The 23,502-nt window shown below is 40.3% G+C and overlaps 2 protein-coding genes across 5 annotated transcripts; both read right to left on the minus strand.

Annotated features, from left to right (window-relative positions):
* Positions 1–820: 820 nt before the first annotated feature.
* LOC131793154 (fatty acid synthase-like) lies at positions 821–22,057 on the minus strand. 4 transcript variants are annotated; one of them, XM_059110558.2, is made up of 15 exons: positions 21,927–22,057; positions 11,994–12,805; positions 11,276–11,631; positions 10,126–10,711; positions 9,699–9,806; positions 8,233–9,453; positions 7,710–7,937; positions 6,541–7,558; positions 5,967–6,330; positions 5,553–5,840; positions 4,981–5,248; positions 4,576–4,854; positions 3,772–4,232; positions 2,981–3,230; positions 821–2,613 (listed from the first exon to the last, which is right to left on the minus strand). In XM_059110558.2, the coding sequence occupies exons 2-15, from the start codon at positions 12,784–12,786 to the stop codon at positions 1,592–1,594; spliced, it is 7,242 nt and encodes a 2,413-aa protein (XP_058966541.2). In that variant the 5' UTR covers positions 12,787–12,805; positions 21,927–22,057; the 3' UTR covers positions 821–1,591. The 4 variants fall into 4 exon arrangements, with proteins under 4 accessions (XP_058966541.2, XP_058966540.2, XP_058966539.2 ...); XM_059110557.2 differs by lacking the exon at positions 21,927–22,057 and adding an exon at positions 17,065–17,213; XM_059110556.2 differs by lacking the exon at positions 21,927–22,057 and adding an exon at positions 15,423–15,554.
* Positions 20,628–23,411, minus strand: LOC131793155 (uncharacterized). Its single transcript, XM_059110561.2, has one exon. It carries the CDS (start codon positions 23,236–23,238, stop codon positions 21,904–21,906), a length of 1,335 nt encoding a protein of 444 aa, XP_058966544.2. The 5' UTR covers positions 23,239–23,411; the 3' UTR covers positions 20,628–21,903.
* Positions 23,412–23,502: the final 91 nt, after the last annotated feature.

A 23,502-nucleotide genomic window follows, 5' to 3' on the forward strand; every position in this document is an offset into this window, starting at 1 on the left:
AGAAACTTTTTGAAGACACGTTTCAGCATGACTTATGCCATCATAATTTAAAAGAGTAACTGACGCCAAATTTTTCTCCTTTTCTTTTGTCCCAATACATTCCTCTTAGGTTAAAGAATCCTCAATGAGCCGCTGATCTTTTTTCACACGTTACACGCGTATACGTTGGAAGGTTTGTTAAAACGATTCAGTAAGAGCTTTCCTTCGCTTGCCCGTGCAGGTAATCTGGCACTAATGATTATATTATAAGTGCCCCTTCAAACCTCTCGCTGGTTTGCTTTGGCAGGGCCCGAAACTTACTCGCGGGTGAAGCAATGCTATAACGAGGGCCTATTTGTAAGGGTAGGTTCTTTTCTCGAAGACAAACATTTCCTCCAGAGAAATTTGCTTGGATATCATGCAATTGATTGCGTGCCGTATTTCCTTTCGTCCCATTGCAGAGTATGTGACGGTACTTGAGGACTTTTATCAGTAGCTTAATTGCAAATGTTATCATTTCTCTCAGACAAATACTGTCCAGGAGTAAAAAGGCTATTCTGCTAGGTATGGTTGCCGGATATTAACAGGCAGAAGGAATGACTGGCATCATGAACTCACTTAATTTCTTAAACCTTTAGTATGATCTTCTTGCAACGCTATGATCTTCGATTAAATGCTACGCCATGATTTTCGATGATTTGCTTCTCACTTGATGAGGAGGTAAGACCTTAAAAATTCTCAAGCTACGGTGATCCCGGTTTCCAACCTTGACGAGCAGAGAGGGGTGGGGGAATCGGGGAGGAACCCTTGGTGAGAATAATAAATTTAGACACCACATATTTTTAGAAAAGTTTATTTCATTAACCCTTTACACCCCAACATCAATATGCATATTCTCCATACTGTCATTCATACATTTCCTACGGTGCAGATAAAAGAGAATTTGTTTAATAATCAAGAGCTTGTTAATTTGGTGATCATTTACTTCACTCTCATGACCTTAATGAGTGATTTAGGGGTGATATTGTAAGGAGAAAATAGATGCTTGTCACTCTTAGGGTCATATGGTTAAGACCCATGTTAATTCATGTACCTTCACGAACAGTTAACCAACGATAGGTGTTGTGTTCCTCCTTCTAATACTTATCAACAAACCTCAGTAAAAAAAATATATAAATACCCTTTGCAGCAAAACCGCATGTAAAAATTTCAAATATCTTCTAATATGGTTTCTATTTTGATATCTTATTTCTGTGAAATAATGTAGTTCAAACATTAATTGACAATCGGAATAAAACTACTTACAATTCCCATCTCCAAATTCCACTTTCAACGAATGACAAAATTTGTAATTGTCTTTGATCTACAAACACTTCACTTTGACTACAGCTACCAAATTTTCGAGACCAGTATTTTCCAAGTAATCTGTAGTGCTTCATCTAAACATAACACTCATTAAAACCAAGTCTACTTAAATCCACTCCTATGAAATGAACTTTAGACGGCTTCAAAGATGGTGTCATGACAGACAAAAATGCACTGTTGAAAAATTTTTTTTGGCTCAATTTTGTGCTTTAAGCAACCTTGATCGCTATGGCAACCTCGATCAAGTTCAACTTCTCAAAGCCTTAGTTACGATGTTTGCGACTTCCATGCTGCTCTCGTTCTGAAGGAACGTCTCGTGATCACCCTCGACCCAGCTCACGCTCAACTGACCACTGCACACCTCGCGCAGACTTAAGTCGTCACCAAGACCCCTGCCCATCTCGTTTACAGTTTTGGCGCGAACAAGATGTACGTTGCCATGGAGTCGCGAAGCCGGCTTGTATTCTTCGCCCATGCGCAACAAAGCCATAAAACTCGTGATGAACCTGACAACACTCTCTTTGGCTAACGCTGAATTCGCTTCAGATATAACGTCAGCTGTTAATTGAATTTGTTTGTCAATGATGGTTTCTTTCTGAAGAACTTCTAGGAGTTTGGCTTTGTCAACAGGTGCGTACTGCAGTGCTAGGGCACTCAGGCCTTCTGCCACAGCCCTTGGTTCCCAAGATCCTTTGGGTTGAAGGGACAACCTGTTTCTATGCCACACTGTATGTGCTGCAACATAGGTGTGTGATCCATCCAATAAGATTAAGCTCTCTACCTCGTTTGTCTTTTCCAGTTGCAATGCCATTTCTATTGCCACTGACGCCCCAAACGAGTAACCAGCCAAGCGGTAAGGGCCCTGAGGGATAATCTCCCGGATGCATTTAATATAGCTGGCCGAAAGAGACTGGATCGAATCCTTGGGGGACGTCAAGGAGTACTGCAGGCCGATCACGGGGAAAGAAAGATTGTTAGCCAGGGTACGCAACGGCTCCACTGTGCCATTGATATTGTGGATTATAAAAAGCGGTTTCTGTCCATTTTTTACATCATTCATTTGCACCAATGATTGTTTGCCAATCTCTGGAAGGTAAACTTCGGTTTCTTCAATGATCTTTCCTTTCTCAGATTCCTCGGGTGCATCACCGCTGGTAAGCTCCCGCATTTTATTCACCGTCAGCAGCCGCACGTCTTTCATAGTCATTTGAATGTCAAAGTCTCGTTCCAAGGTCTGGCGGACTTCAACTCCCATGAGAGAATCAAGGCCTGTTGGGTGATAAATCAAACATGAAAGAATATTGTTTTCTGATATAAAGCCTTTAACCACCTTTTAACCAGTTTGGCTAAGTTTTATTAAATCTAAAGCATTGAAAATGACAATGTCAAGACTATGTCAAGATCAGTGTCAAGATCACAGTCACTCAACCAACTAGCGGTAAAATCTTGGGAAAGGATAAAAGACGTTCTTTCTGCGTTCTTTCTGCATTCCTACCTGACCTTCACCATCCTAAATAAGTGTTCAAATCTTTTCAAAATTCCGTGGCGTCTTAACTTATCAGTTACATTCCATTATTTGGATATTGTTAGATAATTACATGGTAGTCTCATTAAAGACGACTTTGATCTATCTTACCAAGGTCAGCTAAGGTCGTGTCAGGCTTAATTGTAGAAACATCTTTCACTCCAAGAATATGTGCTACAGCTCCAACCAGGTCGGATCCAGACCCCTTATCTCCCTTGCTCGTTATCTTGGATGCTAAAATGTACGATGACATCACTGGATGAGTCTGCGATAAGAATCTGTCCAGCACAGCTAAGCAGCTACTCATACGCTGTGGAAGAGTACCACCAATGACAGTCTCATTTGAGCCACCCATGGTATCCTGTGACACATAAAGCACGACAAAAAAGTTAATTTGGAGACTGATAACCTTCTTAACAGGAAAACAAAAGACAAACAAAAGGGAAAGACTAACATTTTCGAATGATGTACCTATGATTGAACAGCCTACTGAGCAGGAAGCGGGCCCAAGGGGAGAGAGGCTGGGGGAGGGGGGGTGGGTGTGTGTCAGAAAAACGTATTCCTTTTTCAAATGTCTCTTCTAAACACAGACGTGCCTTTCAAAATATTTCTTCTAAACAAAGATACACCTAGAAGCTAGTTTAGCCGCGGGGGGGTGGAACTTAACCTTTTGACCCCAAAGAGTGACTGGCATATAAATTTTCCTTACAATATTAGCCCTGAATCTAACCCTAACCCAAGGTTACGGAAGGAGAGGAGATGAACACCAACTAAAGAACTTATCAGCACTTTGGGAAATGTATAGATAACAGTATGGGGAATATACACACTGATGTAGGTGTAAAGGTCAAAGACGAACGGATTTTAAGTTATCCCTTACGGGTCCAGTGAGAGTTACCAACCTGAATAAGGCCCACGTCTCCAATAGCACCCCACTGAATCGCGACTCCAGGGAGACCTTTCTTCACACGATCTTCACAGACTCTCTCCATAGCTGAGTTGGCAAAGCCGTAGTTGCTCTGGCCAGCATTACCGCGCCCACTGGACACGGATGAGAACACCACGAACCAATGAAGCTCCTCAGCAATATCCTTCTGTCGAGTCATCTGATCAAGGTATATTGTGCCATGATACTTAGGTTTGTTGACCGCCTGGAATGCCTCGATGGTTTGATTCTCGAGCAAACCATCCCTCAGTACCACTGCCAAATGGAAGATTCCTCCCAAGGGGCCGAGTTCGCAAGCCTTTCTCAAGATACAAGCCGCGCCTTCTTTTGTGCCAACATCATCCGTGAGTGAAAGTACTTTCACACCCATTTCCTGCCATACTTTAATGCGACGAGCCTGGTAACCGGTACGGATACCTGTGAAAAAAGATCATAGTCATTGCGTGTGACAGGAAAAACAAACAAACGAGAAACAAAATCAGGAAATGACCCAAGCAGTACACGGAACACTTTTCCACACCTCGCTAAATAATACTTCCTTATCCTAACCACATCACAATATAACAATCAACTGTGTTCAAATCTCGTTGAATATCGCTCTCTAAGAAGACCCGAAGTAGCAATTCTCTGCGACAACCAGAACGTTGTTTTGAATTCTATTTGTTGTTACGTATTCAACTTGAACACGACTGAAAGGAAACGAAGATGTCTACTTCAAAAGCATTTTTAAAATCATGCCACAATCTTGCGAGACCCCTACCTCTGCGACTTGTCAGAACCAGATTACGTGCACCTCTCTCAACCAGCCAATGCGCAAGTTCCAGACCAAAGCCACCCAGGCCTCCGGTGACTACATAACTCTTACGCGGGTCGCACATGCTGCGCGCATGCGCCATAAGTTTGACCACTGATTTGGTCTCGTCTTCTGGTTTGACTTGAATGACTACCTTTCCAATGTGTTTGCCCTGAGCCATGAAACGGAAGGCGGGCTCAATTTCGTCGCGGTCGAACACTGTGGTTTTCAAAGGTCGTACTGCACCTGTAAAGATAACACCGAAAAATCCTTTTCAGACACCTTCTTCGAACCTGTTTGCACCAAAACGTCTGCGCTCTATCTTTTATAAGGTAGCATACAAATAAGTGATATTCGTAGTTCCTTAATTACCTGACTTAATTCCTTCTGTAAAAAGTTTTGAAACTTCAATCCACTCCGGGTTGTCCTCTTCAAAAATAGCATCCAACAGGATTCCGTGGAAGGAAACGTTTTTAAGAAACAAAGCCAAGCCCAGAGGAGTGTTGTTTGACAAGTCATATTTTCCAATTTCGAGGAAACGGCCATGTCGCGCCAAGCATCGTAAACTAGCTTGCAGCTTTTCCTCGGCCAGCGAATTGAGCACAACGTGCACGCCACGCCCATTAGTTCTGTGCATCACCTTAATATGATTGAAAGGTAAACTTTAGCGAGCTTTTCAATTGAGAATGGCAAAATTGGTGTTGAGGCTTATAATACCATAGAGCTCTTTTAAACGTGATTTTTTGTCAAAATGCTGCAAATTATCATCATACCCAAATAGACTAATCCCTTTTCCACCGATGAGATGCCACGTCGAAAAAGGAAAGAACTACAGCTAACGTCTAGCGTAACGTCAAGGCGTATTAACTGTTCAACAAGAAGTTCGATGATGTCAAATTGGAAATTTGACATCACCGAATAACGCCAAATATCGTCTAGCTTACCATTTGTTCAAAAGATAAGTCTCGAGAGTTGCCGATGTTCTGTGGTTTCAGATCAAGGAAGGTCGCCATAAGGTATTCCCTCTTCTCTTTCGTCCCTACTGTCGTGAACACTTCACAACCCATTTTAAGACAGATGGAGATGGCTGCCTGACCAACTCCCCCTGATCCGGAGTGGATGAGGACAGATTCCCCTGGCCTGAGATTTGCGCGGACAATCAAAGCGTAGTAGGCTGTAGAGTAAACTACTGGAACAGAAGCTGCTTGCAAAAGGGTCCAGGTTTCAGGTACCTATAAACCAAAGTATGTCAAGCGAACAGAGAATGTACACACAAGAACACTTAAAGAGATGTAGAATATAATACAGGTGATACACATTTTACCCTACTATTAACATTTGCCTTACAAGTGAATTACCTTCCAAGTAAACCGCTGATCTGCCATGACTGTAGTTGCTAAGGCCTGCGCCGGTAGCAATCCCATGATCCTCTCGCTCTTCTGATTTCTACCAGAAAACTCCATTCCCAGGATACAATCCTGATGTGCTAGGTCTCCAGGAAGGGCATCCGGTGGCAATTTACCTGTAGCAAGCATAATGTCACGGAAGTTTAAGGAAGTGTAGTTGACTGAACAAAGTTCTGTGGTTCCTTGAGTTCTTGGGGAATACTTCAGATGAGAGGCAATCCATCGCAGTGAAGAGAGATCTCCACGTGTCAGTACATTCACATATGCGTGCTCTGTTTCTTCACTAGCGCTGGGCGAATCCTCGAGAAGAACATGTCTGAAAGGAAGATTTAAAAAGAACGATAAAAATTAATGAACTTATAATGCAATGGTTCATTAACATTGTCACGAATCTATTCTTTAGATCTCATTGCGTGACTACAATTCGTAACAACAAATAAATTGTAATTCAAATAGAGATGCAGTTTTTACGACTGAGAGTCTTGGCTTGGACATTTAGAATGAAATGCAAAATGAGTGTACGTACCTATAGGAGCCGAATTTGCCACCTTGGAACAAGTTCATGACCAAATCTAACTTAACCAAAGACTCAAAGTGTTCCATCACTTTGGCCTTCTCATCAGGGCTGGCGAAGAGACAGCGGATCTTCTCTCCACCCAACTCCTGTCGCAAGCAATTTGTCATGCCCACTATTCCTGTGGGGGACGCGGTGAATGAACGAAGCCATATGGGTGACTTGTCACCAGACGCCATAGCAGTTTGAAGGTTGGGCAAAAACTCGAATGTTTCATCCACGTCGATGAAGACAGGTTTCTCCTCAGAGGCATTCGTCAGCCTACATAGAAGGAGACTTGACACGGAGCCGATCCTTTTCATTGACACTACATTGAGTCCAACACCTTGCAAAGTTTTCACCCACTGTTGATCCGTAAGGAAGTACTTCTGTTCTTGTCCACTTGGAGTGAAACCGTTCTTTCCAAAAATAGCACGTGCTGCCTCCAGATTAGCTGTAACTTCATGCAGCAGAACAAAACCTCGCGGGCTGAGGGCAGACTTGATGTTCTCCAACGCATTAGAAAGGTCCGATGTCATATGGATCAGATTTGAGGCGATGATAAGATCACTCTTGTTCACAGCACCTGGCGGTTGCTTAGAAATATCCCAAGTGCAAACCTCAACCAAGTCCTCTGGGGCCAGTTCGGTAATGGTACCCAAGAGTTCTTCATTCTTGTCTGTGGCTGTATAGTTTAGTTGAACCATAGGATGTAGACTTAACAAAGACACAGCACGCGAGAAGACTTTCCCTTCAGCTGCACCTACTTCGCTGATTTTCAAATTGGGACCAACCTTGTTCTCGATGACAGTGTCCAACATGACTTTCAAGAGAGGACCATTTTGTATAACATCAAAGAAGCTTTCTTTACTGACACCTTCCAAAGTTGAGCTTTTGGGCATTGGACCATCAACATATGGCACGAATGCGAACTTTTCTAAGACAGGAACTTGCCCATCTTGTCTTTTAGGTGCTACGGTCGCATGAAGACCTAGCAAGTGATGAAGAGACTATTGGTTAGTAATTGTATTTTGTTTGTTCAGTTAAGATGAATCAACGTTCAGATTCTTTTCGCCACTTAATCCCTACCAAAAGGACATGAAACGAGAATCGAAAAGATAATCTTTGAGTCCTGGGCTTACCTTTGAGTTCTACACCACCAGCCACAACCATGTCCATCTTTGGATCAACCTTTACCTCACAAGTGCCTTCTTTTGCTCTCTCCAGGTGGATGGATGGGTCAATGCGTAGTGATCGTACTCTGGTAGGCAGCCTCAATCCTCGTCCAGGAAGTCTCAGAACTGATAATTGAAGCATGGTGTCCAGGAATGATATCCACTCTCCAGTCCACTTGAGTTCACCATTTGTGCCTAACAATACAATCACAGCTGACGCTAAATTTCCCGATGCAAGACGCTGAGCCCTTCTTACAACAATTGCCCTTGTAGCCATCGTGTAGAAAGTTCAAGTTTAATCAATAAACGCTATATCTGAGAAACACAAGGAGGTAACGTTTAAAGTACCTAGTGTGGTATCTGAACTCTGTTCAGAGCATGCCAATGTGGATTTGACCTTAAAAGTTTGCCTTGAAAAAGGATATGACATTAGTCAGAAAGGACTTAGAAAGGAGGGATTCAAAAGATTGATTGAAGTCAGAGAGCCTACCTGAACTGTTTGCTCCTAAAATTCCTTGAAAAGTGGGTCCGTAATCATAACTACGTAGCCTAAGCTCCTTGTAAATGCAGTCTGCTGTCAAGTGCACCTCTTCTTCAAGTGGAGGGTCTGCCTTAAAGTCTTCACTCAATACAGGCGATTCTGGCATAAAGATTTTGCCAGACACTGCTAGGCTGTCTCCTTCAGACACATTGAACTTGTTGGAAGCTGGCATAAGATGAACAGTTAGAGTCACCGAGCCAGTCTTTGGGAGAATGGTAGCCCTGTGGATAGTTACATCTTCAAAGGCGACTGAAGTGTGTTCCAGAAGAAGCCCAGCAGATTTGGCAAGGGTCTTCCATGCCAGGACCAAGTAACCTGTGGCAGGGAAAAGGACTCGACCATCAATACAATGTCCTTCAAGGTACTTGTCTACTGATGACGGTGATATGTCAATCTCAAAATTGCATGATGTTGCTGTTCCACCACTGCTACTGAACTGAAAGCTGCTCATGGTGGGAACATCCCATTCCTGGGAATGGTCCCATCCCATGTGAGGAGCAATAGAAGGAGTTGAGACATGGACAGGAAAAGATGCCTTGGTTGTGGTAATCAAGGTTGGATCAAAGTTAATTCCACCCGCATAAAGTCTGCCGAGGCCTGTCAAAAAGAACTCCAAGTTGTTTGGATGATTCCTTTTCATTAAAGGGATGTTAACTGACTGTGGGCTGAGAGATCTCTTGAGAATGGCCTGAAGAAGGCAATGTGGAGCGATCTCAATGACAACAGCATCCGCTGGAACCTTTCCTAGTGCCTCTTGGAATAGAACTGGGCTTACCAGGTTGTTCACATGGTAATCTGCAGAGGAATATTTTGCCAACTTGGTGTCCCACCTGTCTTCAGGAATAGATGTACTTATCCAGCGTGGTGATCTCTTCTTTGGTACAATGAACTTCATCAATGACTCTTTGAGCATAGGGGCAATAAGAGCCATATACCTGGAATGGAATGCAACACCAGATGTGTTCACTTCCTTCGCAAAGGTTCCTTCCTCCTTTAACTCCTGCACAAATTTGTTGACAGCTATAGCATCACCAGAGATGGTGACAGTGTCCTCAGCATTGTGGCAGGCTGGTCGCACACCTTCAGGACACCTCTTCTTGGCTTCTGCCCAGGTTAGACCCACTGCAGCCATAGCTCCTGGAGGAAGTTTAGCCTCCTGGACACAACGACCTAAATCAAAACAAACAACCCATGTTAGACTTCTGTTTTTATAAACTTAAAAAGCCTGTCCTTTCCTAATTGAAGGATTGCTGTAGTTTCCCTTTTTGTGTTGTCACGAGTAAAATTGATTTCAAATAACAGCATACACTATTTCTTCTTCAGACTGACACGGCAAAGAGATTTTATCTGTAGCATATAAAAACTACACATCTTACAACAAGCTAAGCCTATCCAATATAATTAGAGGACCTCACCTCTCCAATAAGCAGCCAAAATTACTTCCTTGGCAGTAAAACTTCCATCAGCATATGCACAGCCAAGCTCTCCTACACTGTGCCCAACTATTCCATCTGGGGTTATTCCTGAAAACCAAAATTTGGGACAACCATGAGCAGAAGGTAAAAAAAAAATGCATAGTGATCAGAAAATAATTTATAGGTAACAATAAGGATTGCTGTTGCCAAATAGTCATACTGTAGGTCCTTTTCGAAGTTGTTAGCAACAATGATGCGCATAGAACAATAAAAAAAAAACACTTCTAGTTAAGATTTCAAGTAACATCTAGGGTGTGATTTCCAACTTCTGGTATGAAGTCACTCCAGTTTGCCTTTGAGCCAACTTAAGCACTTAGTACCCTGACTAAAAATCTTAAACAAATTCTAACAAACAAAAAAACCTTACCCAAAGCTTTCAAGCAATCAACCAAGGCAATCTGAATGGATGCTAGTCCCACAAAAGAGTTGATGGTTTTGGTGTATGTCTTATCATCACTCTTTGTAATAATCTTGACAAGGTCAACTCCAAACTCCTTCAAAATCTCAGCAGTCTTGTGGATAGATTCACTGAATGTTGGAATCTGCATCAACTTCTCTCCCATGCCAGACCACTGAGTGCCCATGCCAGAGAACACATACCATATTGGACGCCGATTGGACTGTACCTTGAGGACTTCTTCAACATTGCTCTCACTTCCAACAATTGTGTAGCCTCTATGTGAGAAAGTATTCAAGGGTGTGGATGAAACCTCTGTTAACAAGGCCAAAAGATCTTTATTTGCAATATTCTCTCTTGCAAACTGCAGCATTTTCTTCACTCCCTCTTCTGTTCTTCCTGATGCAGGGACTACTATTGGAAGAGTGGGCTTTGAAGATATTTTAGGTTTAGGTGCATCTGGTGACTTCAAGATAACGTGAACATTGGATCCCCCAAATCCAAATGAATTGATTCCAACAATGCCACCTTTCCAAGGCAAGGGTTCTGTCACAACCTACATGTACAATTGACGAAATACAATAATGATATACATCATTACTTAGGTTATTACTTTCTAGAGATACTAAAGCATCTTTTCTGTGTCTAATTTATTCCTTTCTTGACACAAACCAAGTAAGAAGTGGTGGTGATGTCACCATTATATTTGGTATCCAAAAGTGTAATACCAATTCAATTGTGATCAATTCAACCACTCTGTAAAGACCCCTGTGCTTCGACTCACATAGCTTAACCACTTATTCCAACCAGGGAAACATACTTTCAGTGAGTAGAACTGCGAAAAACCCTTTACCATTCTCTCCCATTCTTGATTCCTAACACAGTGTGGCTTTTAACCCTTTAGACCCTAATTTCTCCTTAAAGCAATATGGCTCAGTCATTCATTAAGATCATGAAAATAAAGGAAATGATTGCCACCCAAAGAAGCTTTGATTGTTTAACAACTTCTCCTTGTCAGTATATTAGGAAACATACAGAGAAGAGTATGGAGAATATAGATACTGATGTTAGGGCGTAAAGGGTTAACAGAGCATGGTTTAAAAAGAGATGAGTCACCAACCTTCAGTCTACCATCAAGAAGACCTGGAATGTCTGGGTTTGGCGAGTTGAAATGTAAGTTGGGTGGTAGGATGCCATGTTGCATAGCAAGCAACACCTTGGTCACTCCGCACAATCCTGATGCTGGTTCAGGATGCCCCATGTTGGATTTAACTGACCCAATAAGAAGAGGTCCTGTTTCAGGTGCACGTTTGTCACAAAAGACAGATGTGAGTGAGTTCAGCTCCTCGGGATCACCAGCCTTGGTACCTGTACCATGTGCTTCAACATAAACAACATCTGCCGGGTTAATGTTGGCTTCTTGATACACCTGGTCCAGCAGTTGCTTCTGAAGAGCTCCACTTGGGTAGGTTACACCTAACAGACAGATAACAAGATTACTACAACCAGGCTTCTTGAATCCTATATCATACCTAAATGTTCAAGTAAATATGTTAAAACAGTTTAAACGTAATCATTCTCTCGTTACAAAGGATTGATGCCAAAAGTTCAAAAATGAAATTCTATCTCCATTACTTAGAGTCAGCATCAACTCAATGATTCTTTTCACCTGATTTCTAACATCAAATCTGAATTCTAGGTTCTTAAGTTTTTAAATAAATATTTTATGAAAAAATTTTGATATTCAAGATACAGAGAAATAGAAAGGTTAAACATTGGAGCTGCAGTGACAGTCTGATCTGTTAACAGTACAAGTATGACACCTTTAATGTCTTTACCTTGTGTCTTGTAGCCATCAGAATTGGTTTTTGAATTAACAACATGAGCATAAATCCTCCTGGCCACAGATCTCTTGGTCAGGTAAATGGCAACACAACCCTCAGAACGACAATACCCATTACCACTCACATCAAATGATTTACATGCACCATCAGGGGACAACATGTTGAGCTTTAAGAAGTCCACTGAAGTGTTGGGCTTCAATGTAAGACTCACGCCACCCACAATAGCAGCATCACAACTTCCTGATCTGATTGCTTGTACTGCACAGTCCATAGCAAGCAGTGACGAGGAGCAAGCAGTGTCTAAAACAAAGCTTGGTCCTTTGAAGTCAAATGTGAAAGACACACGATTGGCAAACATTGAACGTGAACAACCAGTCATACCATAGCCAACAATGTCTTCAGTGTTTGCACTGAAAGCTTCAAAAGCTTCAGAGCCACTGGCACCAACAAAGACACCAGTCCTGGAATTACGAACTGTCTGGGGATCAATGCCAGCATCAATCAATGCTTCATATGTTAATTCGAGTAAGATTCTTAACTGAGGATCCATTCTATGAGCTTGCTTTGCATGAACACCAAAGAAGGTTGCATCAAAGTGTTTTATGTCTTTGAGTTTTCCACCACGTTTTGGCAGGCCATGAAGTCCAGGCACCCAGCGTCGGTCATCCTCTGTCACCATATCCTCCTTGTTCATCAGATGTGACCAGAACTCCTCTGCATTGTCTGACTCTGGAAGTCTGCAAGCCATGCCTGCCACCACAATGTCAGCTAGTTGCTGTTGGACCATGCTTATTTAGCTATCTTTCCTGTGAAGAAGAAAAAAAGGAGAATCTGCATTAAATTATTTATTAGATGACATAGAAAATAAAGAGCAACTCTTGCAGACTGCAAACATGGGCAAAAAGGCACATCAAGTGTAGTTGGCTTTCTGCATATCTCAAACAGGAAAGCTGCTCACCCCTCCCAAATGAAGGATTGTTTATGTAATGTTCAGCAAGCAAAACCAATACTGTAGTCTCTGCAGGATATCACTCTTTAACAACTATATTTAGAAACATGAAGTAATCTTGTTACACAAGCACCATTTTCTTTTGAACCCGTTTGATACCAGTGCAAATTCTCCACACGAGCTCCTGGAAGCTTCCCAAAGAAGTTTTAATTGGTAAAAATGGATCAATAATTCAACATTTGACTCTTCATATTTACGATCCGCGTGATCAAACAAATATTAGACACAAATGTATTGACATCTTGAACGGATATAGAATCCAGAATGTCCTCGTCTGATTTGTCAAGTTAGCTTGATGTATTTAGTCCGTTCTGGTACATCTGGCAGGGTATATGTGCTGTTAACAACTACCCCCCGCTGTGTATTTATCCAATTTATTTCTACTTAACGCGTCCTTTTGTGTACCACAAAGGCTACTTTGCGTCTTTCCGCCACTAAGGAACTAATACAATACTCACTAGGATTTACTGAGATGATGTATCTTATAACAGTATTGCGAAAAGCCTTCATGCTTTGTGTCATTAATTAGTTTTTCAGGCTTTTAGCGACCTCGTTCACACAATGGATGTCATTCCTAATCTGCACGAAAACTGTTTACAAGACGTCAGGTGCATACTTTTTAGGTTATGAACAAACGATGGAAACTTTACAGTATCAGATTGCGAGCAATCTCAAATAGCAGTCGTATGTGTTGGAATTAATTTCATTAGGTTCTCAGATTGTTTATTATTTTAGATATCACGAAATTGTTGAATATACAATTTGACTCTATTGATAGACTTAGCTCAGAGAGATCAACCCAAATGAGTTTCTCCTTCTCCCGACTGAACAAAGCAAATCACGAATTCAAATGTGAACTTCAAAAACTGTCTCAACGGTTACGAAAATTACAGACTAAAAGTATATGAATGTTAGCTTACGTACTTGAGGTGTTTTTTTCTGAGTATTTGTCGATGTTGAAGGCGGTTTACCACCAGTTAAAGCTGTGAGTGTAATGAACATCAACAACTCACAGACAAGAAGGACCTCAGAGAGTATCTTTCTTCCTGGAGAATCAAGAAGTCCAGTTCGACTTGATGCGCTTCGGGTGCTGGGCCTTCGACTTTTCATTGTGCTCTTGAAATCAAAATCTCTACGCAAACAGCGGAGCTTAACAAGACCTCACGAGGAAACTACGACGATTGCAGGTTACAACTGTATCGGACGCTTTTACAGGCGATTTGCAATAGTACGTGCGGACTCAAATTTCGCAAATGACGTCAATGGAGGAACCAGTGGATCAACCACAACCCCCCGGCTCTGAGAAAGTTCGCAGAAAGCGCTAACCAAATGACACCAACTTCGATCTCTCTGTGTCAAAACAACAAAGGCATTCACTTGTAATGGCGCAGTGTTGTATTGGTATGCAAATCAAATAGAGCAGCACTCGTCCGCGATAAAAACACAAAAGAACACTACGAAATGTCAAATGTCAACACATGTTGTGTTCTGTTTACGATCATCATGTTTCAGTCACGTGCAAAACTCATGTGACATTGTCAGCTCAAAATCATGTTATATTTTTTTCTCGATCAGGAAATAGACGCTGCCAAAATCATCGATAAGTTAAGATATGTGATTAACACAATCTACTCCACGAAAGCTAAAGCGCTGAAAATTAGAAAATGTGTTTTGCGAACAGTACAAATACTTTACGTTCTTGGAGTGTTGTACATGAATTACACAATCCGTTTCTCAGGCCCCTTGTACTGAAAATGCCTTCAGATTACTTGTTAGCATATTCCTATTTTGGACCATCTGGGTTTGAGTTTCGCTTTCCAATAACATGCCACTGCTTATCACGTCTGTAAGCCAGCTTTCGCCCGCGTGACACAGTAGAAGAGTTGCTTTACTCTGATTCAGTACTGTATTACTCAAGTAAAAAGATTGAAGTTATTGTTTTCAGTGATGTATATGACTGACTAAAAATAAAAAGATGTTTAAGAGGAAAACACAAGCGAAGAAGGGGTACTACTAGTTTGACATTTAACCCCAAATGAAATAGATCTGACAAATTTGCAATAAAATTCGTTACCAAGATATCGATAAACGAGATCGGGATCGGGATCATCTCGCAAAACATAAACCTACAAAATTTGTCAGCTAGACACACCCTTGTGTGCTTGATATTAATTTTTTATCTAAAAAATATTCTGTTTCACAAAAATCAGAGGGTGGATTGGACCCAGCGAAACAGCCTATTCAATCTCCTTCAAAATTCATAAATCCAAAAAACTTTCGGTGGTGCAAAAGAACTTGTCACGTACAAACTTAAGGAAGGTGGATTCCATCTATCTAAAATTGACTAAAATAACTCTGGCTAGCACATAGGAAGATATTAATTCTTTTCTCAGTAACAAAGAATGATAACTTACCTCCACGAATTAGTAAAAAAAAATTAATGTCAAAACGCAGTTTTCTAGTTCATCTACTTGGTCTGAACAGAGTTTTAGTTGAGAAAGAGTAGAAGCACAAACGAATTAGCGCTGTGCGAGTCTGACTCAAACCCAAACATATTTTGTCTTCATTTCTTTCAATTTCGTATTTTGATGTCAAACCAAAACCGCAACCGGTTGACACACCTCCGACACACCACATGTTTCGACAAATCACAACACACTCAAAAGATACATTCAAAACACGTGCAATCGAACATGACTGGGTTGTTTAATCACATGCTGTGAATGTCGGCTGGCGGTGATAAAAAGAGAATTTTTCCTTGAATCTCATCTTATCTTCTCAGACCGTGGAAAATTTGAACAATTGCCCATTATCCTTGGTGTAACCACTAAAATAAATAATTTGAAAATTTGAGGTAGCACAGTGTAGTAAGGAATTTCTTCAACATGAAATGTATGAGCGTTATACCTCAGTTCCGCTACGGTTTGAGTATTTCAAAACATGGCTTGGACAGTTCAGGGTTTTACTTCGCAAAATGAAAAAAATATATGCTGAAATATTTGACACGTTCACCGAATCGGTCACGCTTGATGGTACAGGTTGTTTGACATTCCCAAAAAATCTGCTGATGAATCTCTATATATACACATTCATTACAGCAGGTTTAAGGTAGCGCTAAATTTCTCTTACAGCCCAGAAATTAAATGCTCAAGTTGACTGATGGTTTCGCGGAGAATGTTGGGAACAAAGCCAAATACAAATAAAGATAGCGAGATCTAAGATTTTAGGTGGAGGGGAGAGGGGGGGTGGGGTGGGGTAAAGAGACTTTCAATTTCACTGTCTGAGATCCGATACATTTTGAGACCACAGCATACAACTATTAACAGTTAGCATACGCTTTTCTTTTCTGAAATATCTAACCAGCCGTTTATCTGTTCTCTAACAGAGAGCTGGCTACGAATGATTGAAATGTAGACCTTATTCATAAAAATGACGCAACGATCTAATCTTACACTTGAGCTGCCTAGGGTATCAAAATATTTTGGACGTGAAAGCAAAACTATTTGGATTCCTTGAAAGTGTTGTTCACCAAACTAGAAACCCAACTGCAGAGCAGACCAAATGAACCCCTCCTAATTGTCAAAGCAAACATATTCATCCTTCCGCGGGCCCTGTCCGACTCATCTCTAGGATACCCCTCCCAATTTCCTTAAAGTCGAAGCTATCTTCAAAAATACTATTAAGATAGAAATTAACTCCGATACGGTTTGAGACGATGAAAATTTGACATCAAAACATCAGTCATACTCCAGAGACGGTGACTTACGCAATCCCACACCGGGTTACGTAACGGAAGTACACCGGGTAAACCACGTTTGCAAAATAGTAGAGTGCCGGCGCTCTTGAAAATGGAGAATTTTTTATTTAATCGAAAATGAGCCAGTCATTAAATAAACATGTAACCCCCTTTTCAATTTTTTCGGTAGCCGCGACTTGTTCTTTGAGCTGACACAATTTGAGCACCTCCTAAATAGAACTCTTTCCTTGCTGTGTTTTAAAATGAAAACATGTGTTCTTAAAACTAAAAAAAAACAATAACAGACAAAAACAACTTACCGTTACCACGATGTTACAAAAAAATCAACTGATCAAGGTCGAATCCTCGAATCCTTCACGGATATACGAACAAATTCTTCCACTCAAAAAGACTTACAACACTTTGGAAGAAGCACTGCAACTATTCTGGCCCGAAGTTAAAATAATTCGGTCTTAATATATCTACGATTTTCTTAATTTAATCTACATTTGCACGTATCCCTACCAAGGCATGGAGTATGCCAATCAGAGCTATATGTGCTGTTTTCACGTGCAACCACAATGGTCCGCGCGTGGAATCTTAGGGTAACATTGTCATGTCGCGTGTGATCACCAGATCTACCCTCCTTGACTTCACTCAAAGGGTATCCCCGTCTAGACACAACTCTGAGAAAACTCTCAAGGATATCTCAGTTTTTAAAGACATACATATAATACGGCCACTTGTAAAGTTCCGAGTAAAAATTCTGATGAACATTAAAAAATTTAACGTGAAAGTGATCCTCTAAGAGCGTCACATTTTTATTCAAAGATGACGGACTCTCATGGGTCGGTGTTGAGACGACCTTTGGGTACTAAGAAACGGAGATTTGTCTGAAGCGTGATGGAACCTTCCACGAGTCTATTGTATATGAATAAGTGATCAATAGGTGGTTGCCATGTATGGATGAGTGGTGTTCACTGTGTCACGTTACGATTTAAGGTAATACTTCATGGCCAAATTTACAGTGGTCATTTTAATGCACGATACATGAGAGCTACAGGAGAGTGAGTCAATATGCTATTTTTTCCCACTCTTTATTGGACGTGCTTGTCGCGTGATCACCCAGGGATACTAAGGCAACGCATGCAATTGGTTCAGGCATTCAAAATGCATGGTATTCAATGAACGATTAGGGAATCTTCTTCCGAGTTCCCCCGTGCCTAGTTAAATCCAGACCGAAAGTGCTTGGGCTGCATATTTCTTGTCATGAGACTCTTATCGATGTAAAATCACCAGCGATTGGTTCGTTTTTCACTGTTTGCAAGGAAAGGTCAAATGAAAAAATGTAGACACTCGACTTCTGCCCAATTTAGACGAGAACCAACGATAGCGAAAAAAATAAAAACTCTTCATGAGTAGAACAATTTAGTGAGATATAAGCCATAATGACATGGACCTTGATATCTTCTAAAAAATGTTTTGGCAAAGCACACTGGGCCACGAATTACATACCATTTTCCTTTGGGCATAAAAACTGTAGACAAAAAATAGACTTTCTCAAATCACGTTTCTTCAGCTTGAGAGCATGTCTCCCATTCAGGGAACGAGCCAAGGAATATTGATCACCACGTGCGAGAGAAGCCTGCTGCAAGAAATTACAATACCCGGGAAAATAAAGAAATTGCACTCACAACCACGTTTTAGACAAAAAAAATATCACGCCTTCCTGTATGAAACCCTAAACCGTCGTCTGTTTAACTTGTGGCCAGCACGTGCACACTGATCAATGATCTCCTGGTTATTGTTGAGGAAAATGCTGATATTTTGGAGTCAATGCTTTCTACATTTAAAAGATCTAAAGATCAGCTTAAATTTAGCTACTGTTGGCAAAATTACTCTCTATAACTAAGAATTTTTTTATTTAAGTTAAAGCATGAATAGAGTTATCTTTTTTATCCAAGATGTTTGCGGTGCGATTTAATACACACTTGACAACATCGTTGAACTCCGTTAATATCTTGGGCTTACGTACTTTGCAATTTCTTCGTAGCCTTTTTGCTAGTCTAGCTTCAACGTTTTCACTTTCTTCTACGCTGAGAATACATTACTCTCCTTTCTTACTCGTTAAGTTGTGGAAAACATGATCAGTTCTCGCTGCTATCGTTAAAAACGTTGAAATAAAGGTGACACCGGTTTGTAAAATGTTAAAAATTAATGGATCACAGCAGAAGCTATTTCAAAGTGAATGTCTGTATCCAATTGCAATTGTCTGGTTTTTCGTCTGATGGTTCTCAAACAGCTCCTTTGATCATGTTCATAAAGCTTGGAGGTGTTGAATACAAAGCCAGTACAAGAAAAACTTTCAAATGCCGAGGACAGCAAAACGAAAACATAAATTGATAAAATGCGAAAGTTCTCTCGATTAATACAACGAACATGTTCTTTATCATTTTTTCAACGCAAACCAAAATAAAAGCACTTAAATGAAAAAGAAACAAATATTTGGGATCACTTTTATGGAAAGTATTTCTTTAGTTAAGCCTTAAACGTTCGTCAAAGTTTGATTTTTAAGTCCCCTGTGTTTTCCAAACATATTCACTCTCTTATACCATGAGAAGCGAAAACATATTGAAGTATACTTTCCCTATCGCGCTAGCTGCGTAGAAGTTCAGTTCCTCTGGGCAAAGCTAGAGAAGCGTGCTCTAAGCCGTTATCACATAATGCTATAAGGCGAAAGGGAGTTTAGGCTGTGTAGAAAACGGAAGTGACAGAACTGTTGCATATAATCAGGATACTTGTAGCGCAAAGTCGCCCTGACAGATTAAAGACGTGCCACCAAGGAGCTCGAAAAGAAAAGTTCACACAGCTGGCGGACAATTTCCTGAGGTGCACGAGCCCCTTGGACTAACAAAGTACACTTTGTCTAGACAGCTTTTCTTATACGAACATCTCTCCTCTTGTGGAGAAAGGGTAAGTTTTAGCAATGATACAAGATCAGAGTATCAACGCACATATGAATTACGTAAAGACGAGTGAACTGTGTCGGTTATTTAGCGTTTAGTTAAAAGTGATAATATTTCTGTAAATATTGCTCTGTACTTGCATAACACGATAAAAAATTTTTTTTTTCCCTGATCCATACTCCATGACGACAATCAGCTTTTAAACTACATGATTTCATGCAAAGAACAAACCATGACTACCGAGCAGCAGACTGTATCTTCCGATTAACACAAACAATATTAAGTGCGGGGAAACAAAATTTACCGTAACCAGGAAAATCATTGCTTGTGTACATTTCTTTCTTGAATGAAAAACTTAGGTCTGCTTTGCCAACATATAGAATGGATTAAGCGGTACAGAACACGGTTCACTTCAGAGTGCTTGGCTCATCAACTCCCCGGGTGCTTTTCTTTTACATCCACAGTTTTTTACTTGACCTTTCTCCTACCAAGATTATGTTTCAAAGCTAGTCATATACGTGTAAAACTAAATCAGGGTTTTTGCCAATGGACAGTCCAAATTAAGCAGGGTTTCGGGAATTCTTTTGTTTACAAAACTCAAATCGGTCTTCTTCATAGACCTTTGCAAGACCTGAATTTCAAGATTACTCTTTGTATTCCTATCATAACTTTCATCAAAGAATGACACCCCTTGATAGGAAATTCTCAATGTGAACCAAAACTATCTCTTAGTCCTCCAGCTCTGTCATCTCTTATTGTCTGAGAAAGAGACCTTTGGAACAAAGGTTTAATCAATAAAGCAATTTCAAAGAGAAGGGCTCTTGGAAATATTTGGATGGGGCATTCACATTTCAACTGTGAAGGCATCAAAACTCAGTGGAACTGCAAAGCTAAAGAGGTGTTTGGATAGAAATAAATCCACAGATTCTTTTAAATTTTCTCTGTATTGCTACCAGTCCTACCTTAAAGGTATCTTTGATTCAACAAAAAGCAAGTGCAGCCCAAATTTCCCTTGCCACAGAGTCTGAGTAATGCATTATGTGCTACATTTTGGTCATAAGTTAAATTCATTTTACAAGCTAGACATAAGTGACAAGGTAAGAGAGAACTGCTTTTTAATTATGCTTAAGAAAAACCTTTCTAGAAGAATCTTACTGTTGCCATTATATTTTAAAACTTGAAACAAGCTGGCATCCAGTTTTAAATTTTCTTTTGGAGTAAGCCCCAGACTCAACCACATGTACACTACAGAGGGATCCTCCTAAGGACATGATCTACATTGACAAAGACACAGTCCTGGGAACACATATTATTTTAGATGAAGAGGGGAGAATCAGAAGGAGGTGTATTAAAAGGGAGCAAAGAAGAAGAAAGGAAGCAATGAGGTGAAAAACCAAGGGGTAAATATGGCAAGGTGGAATGAGAACTAATTATTATTTTGTTCCTTTTTGTTCCTTTTCCAAAGTGGAAAACATAGCCTTGAAAATTGTTAATTTTTCTCAATAGTCTTTATAACAAATAACCACATCCTATATATTTGCCTCCTTTCATATTGGCATTTCAAAATCTTCAGTATAATACCACATTCACACCAAAGCTTTATCGTGCTTTAAAGCCATTTTGTTAACCATGGCTTTAATTTGTATTCTTCATAGAAGCTGCTTAAACAGATGTTTTTCCAACTTCAAATTTAGCACACTAACTGACTACTAAATCTCATGGAAAATTTAGCCTATCAGTTCTCTGTTTCTGAATTTCATTCATTTAAACCTGGTTTACAATACCGCAAAAAGTAAGTTGACATTCCCATCAAACTTGATCATCAAAACTCAATTCTTGATCCTCACCTCTCAAAACCTTAGATGTTCCAGACTCGAGTTCACTTTCAAGATGTTCAAGTGTAGTATCAAGATGCTCAAAATGAGTTTTGAGCATCAGGAAAAGAGGAAGCAAAGGAATTTTCATGCAATTAATTTAAAGTTTCTTACCTTTTTTCGTAATTATAGGATAAAAATCCTTACAGTGTGTATTGTTGCCAATGCAGCAAAACTTTGCTAGATCTGATGTTTTGAGTGGTATTATAACTAAACATGTTTTGCTGGTGTTAATGGGGTGTAACATTGCCAATCAATAGTTTCAGTGTTAGATTTTACCATAACCACCCCTTCTGTTAGTAAATCTACATGAATCAAGTTACATAATATTAGTTGTCATACCTGGGGAAATACAGACAAGATCTTGCCGAACCTGGCAAATTTGCAACATCTTTTCCCTGTGTACTTCCTCTAAGCTTCTGAGTTCATTTTGAAGTGCCTCTTTTTCTTGTTGCAACCTTGATATTTCATCTGATGCCATGGAGGTGTTTGCAGTTTCTTTGGTTGTCCTTGATGCCTTATTGGATTCTCCTTGAGTTAATTTTCTCAAACAAACAGAACCTCTGGCTTTAGGTTTCTTCTGACACTTCAATGAATATTTCTGAAGTTCTCTTATTTCTGACAAAAGTTTACTATCAAGCAAAGATAATGCATCTGCTAAATTAGCTCGTCCTTCCTCGCAAGATTGAAGACTTGCTTTGATCTTCTTCCATGTTTTAGAAACTTTCCTGTAGGTTGGTTCTTGAGCGTGCAAGATTTGGGAAAGTGTTACTTGATGCCCTTTGGCAAGTTGCAAATCACTGCTTGGTGAAAACTGCTGTTGCAGTCGAATATCATCACTTTGTTCATCAGTGTCCTTTCCTCCCTCATCTGATATTTTTCCATCCAATACAGTCTCCATCCATTTCCAGAATGTAAGCTCATTTAAAGACCAGCAAATAAGAGCCTTTGCATAGCCACAAAACCATTCAAGCTTCTCTTGATATTTTTCAAGTTCATTTGGGTAATGCAAAAAGTAGATATCTTGTGATGAAAAATGGCCAGAACTTTGGGACTTGGAGCTTTTTGGTATTGAATGTAACTTGCAGATAACTTTTACGTGTTCATTTTTTGCACCCAAAAGGCTTTTCAACGAAGAGTGTAATTTGTTGTACCTGAAAATTAAACTTTCAGCAAGATCAATGGCGTTGGTATGATCTTTTTTATTTTTCAGTTCTGAAAGAGCATCTAGTCCTCTAGGTAAGGGAATCTTTTCATACAAAGACGAGTCCAACGGAGGATCCTCAAAAACCACCGGCTCCAGCTTTGTCAATGAGGCAGACATGACATCTTCCTTCGCAATTAACCAGCCTAGAGCTAACATCAATTCCCTGCTGCCACAAGACATATCTTCTGGGAGCTGGTAAAATTTCCTCACTCGATATCCTTTGTGAAACAGCTTATGCTTACAGAAACTCACTATGTTATCTCTTCTGATAGATTCGGGTTCTAAATCGTCCACAGAAAGAACTGTCCGAAGTGTCAGCCATAGCGACTCTGTTGCTTCATCTTTATCGAACTTGGCCAAGCGAAAACTCTCTGCAGAGACCTGTGTAGTGGAATGGTTGCTTAGGACGTTGCAAAGTGCTTCAATAGTTTCCCGAATTTGTGTCATAGCGAAAATTAGTTTTAAGTGAGAGTTTTTTGAAGTTTTGCCGCCATCTTGATTGTGAGCGCATGCTTACACGGGGAAAATACAACTGAACACAAAGAACGTGGAAACGTGACTTTGGAAACTGTTGAAACTGTCCCGAAATCTCAAAATGTTCAAGAAATTCCTTTTCTTATTATTTTCCATGCCAGTGAATCCTGCTCCAAATACTTATTTGGTTGAAATGATCCATCAAATAAAGGAAAAATAAAGAACAAAAGCTTCCGA

Source organism: Pocillopora verrucosa, chromosome 8 (assembly GCF_036669915.1).
Source record: "Pocillopora verrucosa isolate sample1 chromosome 8, ASM3666991v2, whole genome shotgun sequence".
NCBI lineage: Eukaryota > Metazoa > Cnidaria > Anthozoa > Scleractinia > Pocilloporidae > Pocillopora > Pocillopora verrucosa.

What these genes read in the sequence shown, in the direction of transcription:
- LOC131793154 (XM_059110558.2), bottom strand. Translation starts at nt 12,786, where the DNA reads ATGGTCCAACAGCAACTAGCTGACATTGTGGTGGCAGGCATGGCTTGC. An exon ending in TTCTTGATGGTAGACTGAAG is followed by an intron (nt 10,712 to 11,275) that starts GTTGGTGACTCA and finishes TTGTACATGTAG; the next exon opens with GTTGTGACAGAACCCTTGCC. An exon ending in ACTTATCTTTTGAACAAATG is followed by an intron (nt 5,249 to 5,552) that starts GTAAGCTAGACG and finishes AATCATATTAAG; the next exon opens with GTGATGCACAGAACTAATGG.
- LOC131793155 (XM_059110561.2), bottom strand. Translation starts at nt 23,238, where the DNA reads ATGACACAAATTCGGGAAACTATTGAAGCACTTTGCAACGTCCTAAGC.